Raw genomic sequence first — 12,618 nt, forward strand, 5'->3', positions numbered from 1 at the left:
AGGGTTGTACCTGGTAATGAAGCTTCAAATGATGAACCTCCAATGCCTCCTCCTTCTGGGGTTTTGTCAAGTACTGAGGCTCCGGATAACCACCCTCCGGTGCTTTCTCTTTCTGGGGCTCTACCGACTGCTGAGACTTCCCCTAAGCAACCTTTGTGAAGGCTCCCTTTTGTTTGTTTATTTTGACTCATGTATATGTACATATTTGTGGCTTATCGAAAATATTAATAAATAAGCTTTGCTTCATTTCAACATATTGTGTTAAATACACCAAAGCCTTCTTCATAAAGTTCTTTGAATTTTTGCTTTTGTTGAAACCTGTATTGTTGAAGCTTTGTGAGTGAAGCATGTAGTTTGAGGTAGTGTTCCCTTAATTTCCCGAGTGAGGAAAACTTCTTGGTTGGAGACTTGAAAAATCCAAGTCACTGAGTGGTTGTGAGACTGCCGAGTATCAAGGTGCAGTAGCATATGGTGGGAGTCCCCCAAGTCTTCAGGCGAAGAGAGTTGCCGAATGAGGTGTCTCGCGTGTTACTAATTTGTCAAAGTAACGAATCCTTGTTTCGATGTCACACATTCGTGTATGCTTTATCTAAAAATATTTCCAACTTTTGTGTGTTTGATGCTGCATGCTATTGACTAGACAAGATCAAGTGCAATTAGTAGCTTTTCTCTCTTTTTCATCTTTTCTTTGGTGGAATTGCTTTTCGTTTCCACTAATCAGCCTGAGTGGATGCAAGATAACACCTTTCTCTATAGCTCAGATTGCAAAGTCGTCTTCATGAAAGTTTTTCCTTATCTTGTGAACTACAACATATCCAAATTTGAGATCCATCGGAGTAGTACAACTTCAGATATTCAAGTATGATGAGTAACTGTTCATCAATGTTCTGTTAATCCGTCAGACTTGTTGTGAGCTTCGAAACTCCATTTTCTCTTGTTCAGATCAACATACGTTCTTCATCGAAGTTGTTCGTTAACTTGTGAACTACAACATATCCAAATTTGAGGTCCCTCGGAGCAGTATAACTCCAGAAATCCAGGTATGATGAGTGACGGTTTATCATTTGTCTGTCAACCCGTCAGATTTGTTGTGAGCTTTGAAACTCTATTTTCTCTTGCTCAGATCAGCATGCTTTCTTCATTGAAGTTGTTCCTCAGCTTGTGAAATACAACATATCCAAATTTGAGATCCCTCGGAGCAGTATAACTCCAGAAATCCAGGTATGATGAATGACTGGTTATTATTTTTCTGTCAACCCGTCAGATTTGTTGTGAGCTTCGAAACTCCATTTTATCTTGTTCAGATCGGTATGCTTTCTTCATTGAAGTTGTTCCTCAGCTCGTGAATTACAACATATCCAAATTTGAGATCCCTCGGAGCAGTATAACTCCAGAAATTCAGGTATGATGAATGACTGGTTATTATTTTTCTGTCAACCCGTCAGATTTGTTGTGAGCTTTGAAACTCTATTTTCTCTTGCTCAGATCAGCATGCTTTCTTCATTGAAGTTGTTCCTCAGCTTGTGAAATACAACATATCCAAATTTGAGATCCCTCGGAGCAGTATAACTCCAGAAATCCAGGTATGATGAATGACTGGTTATTATTTTTCTGTCAACCCGTCAGATTTGTTGTGAGCTTCAAAACTCCATTTTCTCTTGTTCAGATCGGTATGCTTTCTTCATTGAAGTTGTTCCTCAGCTCGTGAATTACAACATATCCAAATTTGAGATCCCTCGGAGCAGTATAACTCCAGAAATTCAGGTATGATGAATGACTGGTTATTATTTTTCTGTCAACCCGTCAGATTTTTTGTGAGCTTCGAAACTCCATTTTCTCTTGTTCAGATCGGTATGCTTTCTTCATTGAAGTTGTTCCTCATCGACTCTTTCATAACATATCAAAAATTCAGGATGAACTAACGGTTAAATATTTCCAGATCTTCGAAACATCACAACAGCTTCGAAATCTGCAAGAAGCCGACTATCATGTTTGGAGCTTCAACACTGTAATTTCCGTCGCTCAAACAGAAATGGTTCCTTCTTGAAAGTTGTTCATATGCTCAAGAACTATAGGGTGTCTAAAATTCAGCTCCATTGGAGAAGAGCAGAGGTTGCAGAAATTTGATAGATGAAAGGAGGCGGAAGAGGGAGAGAGAGAAAAAGTCTCTTGGGTTGGATTTCTATTTTGGGGCAAATTCCAATTTTTGTAGCACCTTCATTATTGATGAATTGCTTGTACTTTTGTCCATTATGAAACTTGGGACTTTGGCTTGTTGTTGGATCTATTATAATATGTTTGGGAACATATATAAGTGAATAAATAAGAAGGAAAATTTTGGGCCCTTGTGGGTGTAAAACAAAAAATGTTTATGTTTACCCAAGTGTTTTTGTACAAGTTCAAGGGCATCTTGGGTTTTGTGAACAAAATTTGTTTATTTGGAGCAAGGTTTTGTGTTGAAGCTTTGTAGGTGAAGCTTTGGTGTTGAAGCTTTCTAGGTGAAGCTTTGATGGTGAAGCTTTGTTTTTTTTTGGGTGAAGCTTTGATGGTGAAAGTATGTAGAGGGAGCTTTCTAGGTGAAGCTTTTTTAGGTGAAGCTTTGTAGGTGAAGCTTTTTTAAGTGAAGCTTTTCGGGTGAAGTTTTTTTTTGGGTGAAGCTTTGTGGGTGAAGCTTTTTAGGTGAAGCTTTGTGGGTGAAGCTTTGGAGGTGAAGCTTTTCGGGTGAAGCTTTTTGGGTGAAGCTTTTTAGGTGAAGCTTTGTGGGTGAAGCTTTGGAGGTGAAGCTTTTCGGGTGAAGCTTTTTGGATGAAGCTGTTTTTTTTTTTTTTTTTTTTTTTTGGCGCTTGACACGGTCTTCATTTGCTTGTTTTGTAGTGACTGTGGAAGACGGATTGCTTTCTGATTGAGAAGGGTTCCGGCATCGCTTGCTATGAATGTAAAAGAGTGAGGGCTGAGTTGGCTAAATTACCTCTTTATTGAATTCATTGCCAAATGGCCTTCATTACATAGGATGCCGAACGGCTATAGCTCAACACTTGTACATCGTGAGTCTATTTGTAGTAGTACTTCAAGTGATCAGCGTTCCATGGATGGCCAAGGGTCTTGCCATCGGAGCTTCTAAGTGTGTAAGAGCCAGGGCGACTGATGCCAATGACTTCATACGGTCCATCCCAGTTTGGACTAAGTGTGCCTTCACTCGGGACTCTGTCGCAGAGTAATCTTTTCTTTAAGACCCAGTCTCCTATTTTGAAAGAACGAGGCTTGACCCTAGAGTCATAATAGTTGGAGATGCGCTGCTTGTAGGCGACATTCCTCAAGTAAGCTTGGTTTCTGTGTTCCTCGACTAAATCCAAGTTAAGGGTGAGTTGTTTGTCATTTTCACTTTGAATGTAGTTCTGGACTCGGAATGTTGCTTGCTCGAGCTCAACAGGGACAACCGCCTCTGTGCCAAAGGCAAGTGAGAATGGAGTTTCTCCTGTTGAAGTCCGATATGAAGTGCGATATGACCAAAGAACTTGGGGTACAAATTCTGGCCAACAGCCTTTAGCTTTGTCCAAGCTGGTTTTCAAAGTGCGCTTGATTATTTTGTTGATGGCCTCAACTTGTCCATTAGACTGGGGATGAGCTGGAGAGGCAAAGCATAAGTTGATGTTGAACTTAGAGCAGAACAACCTGAACCTCTTGTTGTCAAACTGTCGCCCATTGTCAGTGACTATAGCATTGGGAATGCCGAATCTACAAAGAGTGTTCTTCCACACGAAGTCTTCTATCTTTGCCTCAGTAATGGTTGCCAAGGGTTCTACTTCGACCCACTTTGTGAAGTAGTCCACTGCAACGACTGCGTAACAGACTTTGCCCTTCCCTGCCGGCATTGGGCCGATCAAATCAAGTCCCCACTGGGCGAAGGGCCAAGGGCTGATCATAGGAGTAAGAGGCTCTGGAGGGGAATGAGGAATAGCCGCATATCGTTGACATTTGTCACATGAGCGGGATACTTTGATGGCATCCTGGTGGAGTGTTGGCCAGTAATATCCTTGGCGAAAAGTCTTGTGTGCTAGGGACCGAGATCCAGCATGATCTCCACAGACTCCCTCATGTATTTCCCGAAGGACGATTTCCGCCTCGGCAGGCGTAAGACACCTTAAGTATGGTAGGCTAAAACCTCGCTTATAGAGTTGATCATTGATGATCAGGTAGCGGGTAGACTTGTATCGAATTTGCTTAGCCTGGACTTTATCATTTGGGAGGATGCCATGAGCAAGGAAATTATAGATCGGGGTGATCCAACTATCCCCCTGTTGTAAGTTGCATACTTCTGCGGCCATGGTGCTTGGTGTTGCCAACAGTTCGACATGAATTTTTCTTCCAATCTTGTCTTCCACAGCCGAGGCGAGGCGAGCCAGGGCGTCTGCATGACTGTTTGCCGCTCGAGGAACTTGGGTGATCTGGTAGTGGAAGTGCTTGAGCAAAAGTTGTGTTTGCGCAAGATATGCTGCCATGGAGCTGTCCTTAGCATCAAAGTTGTTGGTAACCTGGTTGACCACCAATTGGGAGTCACTGAAAATATCAATTTGTTTAACCCCGAGGTGTTTGGCCAAACGTAATCCTGCTAGAAGGGCTTCATACTCGGCCTCATTGTTTGATGCCTTGAATTTGAAACGAAGAGCATACTCCATTGCTACTTTGTCGGGCGTAGTCAAGACTAGTCCCGCTCCACAGCCCTGTTGGTTGGATGAGCCATCAACATACAGACTCCATGCTGGGGTTGTTGGTTCTATCTTCTGAGCTTTCGATGGTAATGAAGCTACTGCTTCAGGTGTAGAAGCAATGTCAACCGGATATGTGACGTCGGCAATGAAGTCTGCCACTGCTTGGCCCTTCTCAGCTGGCTTTGGTTGGTAGGAGATGTCAAACTCACCCAACGCTATTGCCCATTTGATCATTCGCCCTGAAGTGTCAGGACTTTGGAGTATCTGTCGAAGAGGATAATTGGTAAGCACGATGATGGAGTGCGCTTGGAAGTAAGGGCGGAGTTTTCAAGCAGACATGACCAATGCCAGAGCCAATTTCTCAATGTTAGAGTACCGTGTCTCCGCATCTTGTAAGGCTTTGCTAGCGTAGTCGACAGGTCGCTCAATATTCCCATCCTTTCGAATGAGAACGGAACTTACGGCTGAAGCTAATACCGATAGGTAGATAATGAGAATGTCTCCTACCTCGGGCTTGGAGAGTAGATGGGCTTTACTCATGTACTCCTTGAGGTTTTTGAATGCCTCGGCACATTCATCAGTCCATGTAATGTACTTCCTACTTCCCTTAAGTGCTTTAAAAAAGGGAGCACATTTGTCTGTGGCCTTAGAAATGAACCTGGTTAAGGCTGCCACCTTGCCAGTAAGGCTCTGGATGTCCTTTGAAGTTACCGGTTCCTTCATGTCGAGGATTGCTTTGATCTTCTCGGGATTAGCTTCAATGCCTCGTTGGCTAATCATGAAACCTAAGAATTTGCCAGAGCTTACGCCGAAGGCACATTTGTTGGGGTTTAACCTCATTCGATACCTCTTCAAAATAGTGAAAGTTTCAGATAGGTTGGTGATGTGTTGGTCAGCATGTTTGCTCTTGACTAACATATCATCAACGTAAACTTCCATGCTCTTCCCAATCTGCTCGGCGAACATTGAGTTGACTAGTCTCTGATAAGTCGCTCCTGCATTCTTTAGGCCGAAAGGCATGACTTTATAGCAGTATAGTCCTCTGTCGGTAGTGAAGGCTGTGTGTTCTTGATCCGAAGGGTTCATGAGGATTTGGTTGTATCCTGAGTAAGCATCCATGAAGCTCAGGAGTTCACACCCGGCCGTAGAGTCTATAAGTCTGTCAATAAGAGGAAGAGGGAAGCTATCTTTCGGACACCCTTTGTTTAGGTCGGTGTAGTCAACACACATTCTCCACAAGACCTTTTGAAGCAAAAGACTTTCTTTGGTCGGATTTTTCTTAACAAGGACCACATTTGCTACCCATGTCGGGTAATTGACTTCGCGGACAAAGCCTATGCCTTTGAGTTTTTCAACTTCTGCTTTCATTGCCTCGTATCGTTCAGCGTCATAAGATCTTCGCTTCTGTCTCACCGGCTTGATCTTGGGGTCAATACTCAAACGATGACAGATGACATCGGGAGAGATGCCTGGCATGTCCTCGTATGACCAGGCGAAGACTTCAGTGTTCTCTTTCAAAAAAGATATCAATGCTAACCGAATGGGTGGTGACAATGTGGTGCCAATCTTCACCATGCGATCTGGATAATCTCTTGAGATAGGTACCTTCTCCAACTCTTCAGCAGGTTGGGCTTGCTGGGTGAAAGAGTCATCTCGAGGATCATCGGGTTGATTGTTGCTATCAGGAAGATCCAAGTTTGCTTCATCTAGGCTGGTCTTTGTGACTTGGTCATGTACAGACAGGGTTTCCTTGGGTCCGGGCAAGTGTTGTTGCTTAACTGAAGTGTTGTAACATGATCGTGCACTAAGCTGATCTCCTCTGATGTAGCCGTTGCCATGGGGGGTTGGAAATTTCATCAACAGCATATGCGTGGATACCATAGCCTTGAGATCATTGATGCCTGTGCGCCCAAAGATGACATTGTATGCCGTTGGGCAGTCAACCACTAGGAAGTTAGTGGTAATGGTAGCCGTGTAAGGGCCTGTACCAATAGTAAAGGGTAAATGTATGCTCCCTAAGGGTTGCACGATATCACCGGAGAAGCTTATCAGAGGAGAAATCGAGCGATCGAGCAAGTGTTCAGCTACACTGAGTGCCCTGAAAGCTTCGGCAAACATGATATTGACCGAAGCCCCTGTGTCTACGAGGATTCGTCGAACATCAAAGTTGGCTATGTGAGCCTCCACGATCAATGGGTCGTTATGAGGGTAGATGATGCCTCTTTCTTCCTCAGGGTAGAAACATATCGGATCCCAGTTAGGCTTTTGATACTTCCCTCCCCTGATGTCTTCCACGTGAAACACTTGGTGACCAGGCCTCAGAATTCGTTCACTGTTTTTCATGGCCCTATTGGAAGATTCAGATATGGGTGTGCCGCCGCTTATGGAATATATGACATTCACCTGGCGTTGGTTACGGTTATCCCTTTGAGGGTGAAGGAGGAATTGATCAATTTTTCCTTCTCGTGCCAAAGCTTCAATACGATCACGGAGGATGATACATTTCTCGCTATCATGGCCGTTATGCTCATGGTAGCAACAAAACATGCCCGCGTTATTCGGGGGCGTGTAATCTGGGTGCCTCGGCTTTGGCTTTGGTATCAGGTGAGCTATGCTGGGGTAAATGGCCGCGCATGTGGCATTCAAGGGCGTGTATGTCTCATACCTTGGGGTAGGGGGTATCTTGACGCGGGTTTGACCCACTGCATTGACTGCCTGGGGGCGAGCGTTATTGTGGCGATACCCTTGGTTATCGGGATAGTGTCCCTTACTCTTTTTACTGAAATGAGAATGGTGAGGATGGAAATCCTTCCTCTTGCCTTGAAATTGATATGTCTGTTGATTCGGCGAAGCATTATGCAAGGCATGGAGAGGTGCCACTGCTGTTTGGAAAGTCGAGGTCTTCTCATTTAGGTGAGTCTGGCTTCCACCTCCCACTTGTTGATAAAGGATGGTTGTAGGGGGTTTCTCCTGATATGTCTTTGCCTCGGCGGAGGCATGGTTATAAGCCTGCGCCATCACCTCAGAGTAAGTCTTCCAAGTATTGGCATTGATCATGTATTTAAAGAAACAATCACGTAGGCCTGCCGTGAAGGCTTTGAGGGCAGTCTTGTCGTCTGCCTCGGCACACCGGGAGTATTCATGGCTGAAGCGGCCAGCATACATACGTAATGACTCGTCTGGCTTCTGGCGGATAGTGTACAGGTCATCTGCAGAGTGCAAGCGATCGGTTTGGAAAATGTGTTGGGAAAAAAATAGTTTCCTCAATTCCTCAAATGAGTCTACCGTCTCAGGTGTAAGACGACAATACCAATTTAGAGCTCCGCCAGAGAGGGTGGAGGGGAAGAGAAGACATCGCTCTTCGTCGGTGTGCATCCGGTATGCCATGGTGGACTCAAAGAGGTTAAGGTGCTCAATCGGGTCCTCTTTTCCAGTATAAAGTTGCAAGCCAAGCTTTTGCTTTGTCTTTGCTTGAAGGGGGGTGTTGATGATCCTCCTTGTAAGAGGGCCAGGCCTGGGTTGGTTCCAGTCAGGTATTTCAGCCTGACGTTCAGCCTTCAACTTGTTTACTTCCTCAAGAAGTTGTAGGACAAGGGGGTCCTGAGCGGAGTTATGTGCCACTGGAGCTTTCTTTCGTAAATCTCCATCTCCTCTTGGAATTAGGAAGGTTTGATCAAGGGCATGTGATTTTTCCCTGGACTCGTTGTACTGGCTTCCAGGGTATGTCTGTCGGAACACCTCTGAGTCCCCTGTACCCTCATGTCTCTCTAGGACTTGTTGCCCCTTCCCCAAATTGGTGGCCGGCTCGGGCCGTGGCAGGGGACCGAGTCTCTCAGAAATCCTTGGGTCATTGATCTTTGAGCTTATATGGATGGAATTCTCTCGACGTTGCTTCAGGAAATCCCGACAATCGCGAAAGACGGCTTTCGATCCTTCTGCCCCTTCAGCAAAGAGGTGTCTCCCTCCACTTCTCATGGTTCGGGTCGAAGCAACTGGGTTAAGAGAAGCCTCATGTTGATTATCAAGTCGAGGGGTAATCTGTTCCCTATCAAGGATATCTATGTCGAATGCATGTGACCCTTCATGTTGGAGGGCACCCAGTTGATGGTTGACTTCCACGGGGGCAGCAAGCTCGCGTGTCTGAGCTTGCCTAGCTTCGTGGAGTGTCTCGAAGAGCTTCTCATATTGTTCCTGGAGGACCTCATTCCTCATTGCTATCTTGTTGTTCTGAGCTTCCAACTCATCGACTTTAGCTTGAAGAAGAACTCGTTTTCCTTCCTTCTTTCGTTGCTTCGCACTATGTGCAAGGGGGGTGTCATTCTGTGTGCTATGGCTTCCTTCGCTTCCCATGTTGGAGAGGGATGCCTGGTCAAAAGAAAGTGTACGAATGATAGAAACCAGCTTGACACAGCTGAAGAGAGTAGGAATAAGTGTCGTCCCCACAGACGGCGCCAAATGTTGATGCACAAAATCAGCGAAGACTTTGGTACAACAGAAAGTGTCAGGTTTTGTGACCTTCGCTTGGTTGCTTCGGTCACTAGTGAGGATAAGTACGTAAATGAATAGAGACAGAGAAGCAAACACAGGATGTACGTGGTTCACCCAGATTGGCTACGTCCACGGAGTAGAGGAGTTCTTATTAGTAGTGAAGGGCTTACACAAGTACAAAGGATCAAGCTCTCAATTTAGTGAGTTCTTGTGAATGATTTTAACACAAATGGCATTAGCCAATATTGTGGGGGAATGACCCCTATTTATAGAAAAACTTGTAGCTTTGTCACATTGACATGTGTCATGTTGTGATTGGTTCTTGATGTCGACACGTGCTGCGCTCTGATTGGCTTCTAATCTTGACACGTGTCGAGTAGTGATTGGCCTCCTGGTCGGAGGGGAACTCTTCTGGGTCCTTGACAGTATAGCGTTGGCCGGTGCTCGGTAGTTTCGGGATTGGTCAAGTATGGTACAAACACCAAGTTTGGCCAATCATTTATATTTTAACATTCTTCAACAATTTTAGGTTTAAAATCCTTATTGTCGGTTACCAGATCTACATCGACCATACAAGCAAAAACATCATCAACAATAACTTTCTTTATATCTGTTGACCCTAAAAACTACCAAACCTATGTGGCGCGCAGGCCGAGTAATCTATGAGTTAACTACGTCATTCGGTGAATGCGGGGCGTGCCAACTCGTCGGCCGAGCTCGACCGAGGAGTAAATTGGTTGATGTTGCGTTGGGTGCGCGGTTGACTTCTGCGTCTTGCGATTGCGGCCGAGAAAGGAACACATCTCGACCTCTTGGGCTCTCGAACCTGAAGACAAGGTTACTATTCTTACGAAGTTCACAAATCGCCGTCGTCGGATTCGGTCACAGTGATGTTATTCATCAAAGTAAACTCTCGCCGAATCGACACCAAAGTGTAAGGGTACAAATACTCAAAGCGAATATAAGTCTTAATAGTGAACGTGGTTCGGCCGTCTGAATGCCGAACTCTAAATCCCACTTGGGAATATCCAATCATAAAATAACTCAGCGTGCAATGCGCTGTGCTCAATAAACTGTAACACCTCACTTCAACGAGAAGGCTAAGGAGATGACCTCAATCAATAAGGATTCGAAAATCCTTCTCGACCGAGACTTGGATAAGTAACCAACCGTCCTCGCCGCAGTGCTGTTGATGCCAACGGAAGATACTGCGAGACCGGCTGATTCTACGATGACAGAGCTATCTATGTCGACTTAAGATATCACCGGTTGCTTTCACAGTGCTGTTGATGCCAACGGAAGATGTGTCAGCGAAAAGAGAAAATAAAAATCTCAAAGTTGTTGAGAGAGTTTGTGCAGGGCAGTTGTGTGTTGAATTGGCGGGGCTTGAACTATGCACAGCTTCTTCTATTTATAGCAACGGATACCCTCAAGGTCGAGTTAAAACCCTATTTGGACTAGGACTTCTTCTCATGATCAAACACTAACTCGACCAATCCTATTTTCACTATGATTGTGAACCTAGTCCTTTATTGAACTGAATTCACTTCCGGGTTATTGGTCCTGCCGAGACACCTTATTGCACTAGGACTCGACTTATCCTATGTCATGACTTAGCCGTCCTAGGTTTGGAGGCCCACATACGGAACGATCCACAACACCTATGTCGCAAGGCCTTTCGGACCGAGAATGATTCTATACTCGACCCAAACTAATATTTTGGGCCCAAACATTGCCCCCTCGCTTCTGAGGTCATCGGCCTGAATTCTTTGGTCAAGCTTCGACCTTGAAGAAGCGAATCTACTACTCAGAACCCGAGTGCTTTATTTCCAAGGCGCATTTATTGAGCACGATTGCATAATCTTGATCCTGCTGACCAACACAACACGTGGCATCCTTTAACATGACCAATCCTTAATAATGATGTCTAAGGCATGCGGCTTCCTGAACCGTCATGCCATCATGGCCTTATTGCTGATCATAACCTTGCTACCTCAATTCGCGAGCATTTCGTCATCGTGCAGACTCCAAAACGTCTTTCACCATAAATCTCGCCGCCACACGCAATCGTGCACCCCTAAAACCTGAGAGCCTCGGTCTTCTCAACTGCATTTCCCGAATGTCCATAATGATTAGCAATTTCTTCGGTCAATTTTACCCTTTATTTTCAATTTCGAACGATTGCCCTTCCTTCCGCCACTCTATAAATACCGAAATTCTCTCATTTGTTCTTTACGCTTTCAAATTTTCTGAAATTTCTTGATATCGTTCTCCAGTGCATTTCTTTCTTCCAAGTCTTCGTTATTCAACCTTTAACCCAGAAGGCTCTTTTCTTGTCATTCCTTCAAACCATTCATCATGGCCTCCTTTATCTCCAAGCTTTCCAATGAGTGTGACCAATGCCAGAAAATCATAGATCGGAGTTCAATCAAGACCATCCGATTTGAGAGTGACATGAGTACCCCTCACCAAATCTTGGGTCCTCTCTTTAAGGCGGCAGTGCCATCGACCATCACTGGACTTCTCTAGGAGCACTGCCTATCACCCTTGCTACAAGGGTTCGACTGGTCAAAGTGGGATGTGGTGAGGCCTCAGGGCTCTTGGCCCTCGACCACTACAACCTGGGTAGCCTGGGTTGTTCGTATGGAAAAACTCTTCGACGAGCAGTGGAAAGCCCTAGGCATCTACGACGCCATTCACCTTTCGTCCATAGAGGTCATTCTGGACAAGGAGCTCCTCCTAGCGGCTTTATGTTTCTGGTGTTCGGCCACTAACACCATGGTCCTCCCTCTCGGCCCTATTGGTCCCACCATCATCGATCTTACTGCCATCCTAGGGACTTCCCCGACTGGAATCCTAGTCGACTCTGCCCTTTCTGGGTACCCGTCGAATCTTAACTTGAGAACGCTCTTCGACAAACGGGCTCTTGAGACACTATGCGATGATGGCCAAATACCCCCAAAAGAAGAGGTTCATAAGTTTCACAAGAACTTCTTCAACTATAACACCCTCTACCTCTATTTTGCCGGCCGAGGAGAAGAGGCGCTGCGAGAAGGAGAGCACGAGGCCTTCCTCTTCTATTGGTACAACAAGTTTATCTGTTGTACCAAATCCAACAAGTGTCTGGTCGAGAATATGCCAGTGGCCGAAGCCCTAGCTAGTGGTCACACTCTGGCACTCAGCCCGGCCATTCTCGCCCATCTCCTACGCTACTTGGCTGACATGACCCTGGATAAGGTCGACCCGCAGCAGAATGGTCCCCTCTGGGTCTTCCAACTCTGGCTGCAGGTCTACTTTGCTCCTCTTCGGTCGACGATTGCTGATTTCTTGCCCAAGAAATCGTTTGGCCCTTAGCTGGCTTTTCGGCCAATCCCTCATCACCAAGCCGAAGAAGTGTTCAAATACTTTTTCGCTCTCGACG

At 45.4% G+C, this 12,618-nt stretch overlaps 1 protein-coding gene and 1 long non-coding RNA gene across 5 annotated transcripts; both read left to right on the forward strand.

Moving 5' to 3' along the window:
• Positions 1-842: 842 nt before the first annotated feature.
• On the forward strand, positions 843-2,344 carry LOC126599506 (uncharacterized). 4 transcript variants are annotated; one of them, XR_007615171.1, is made up of 5 exons: positions 843-1,040; positions 1,124-1,221; positions 1,486-1,583; positions 1,667-1,764; positions 1,940-2,344. It is a non-coding gene; the product is annotated as an uncharacterized LOC126599506 (long non-coding RNA). The 4 variants fall into 4 exon arrangements; XR_007615172.1 differs by lacking the exons at positions 1,667-1,764; positions 1,940-2,344 and adding an exon at positions 1,848-1,868 and having other exon boundaries at positions 859-1,040; XR_007615173.1 differs by lacking the exons at positions 1,667-1,764; positions 1,940-2,344 and adding an exon at positions 1,765-1,783 and having other exon boundaries at positions 859-1,040.
• A 9,496-nt stretch (positions 2,345-11,840) lies between these two features.
• LOC126599007 (uncharacterized) lies at positions 11,841-12,551 on the forward strand. The gene has a single exon (XM_050265395.1). It carries the CDS (start codon positions 11,841-11,843, stop codon positions 12,549-12,551), a length of 711 nt encoding a protein of 236 aa, XP_050121352.1.
• Positions 12,552-12,618: the final 67 nt, after the last annotated feature.

Source organism: Malus sylvestris, chromosome 14 (assembly GCF_916048215.2).
Source record: "Malus sylvestris chromosome 14, drMalSylv7.2, whole genome shotgun sequence".
Classification (NCBI taxonomy): domain Eukaryota; kingdom Viridiplantae; phylum Streptophyta; class Magnoliopsida; order Rosales; family Rosaceae; genus Malus; species Malus sylvestris.

Excerpts from the sequence above, each read along its gene's own strand:
- LOC126599007 (XM_050265395.1), top strand. The coding sequence starts at position 11,841 with ATGGAAAAACTCTTCGACGAGCAGTGGAAAGCCCTAGGCATCTACGAC.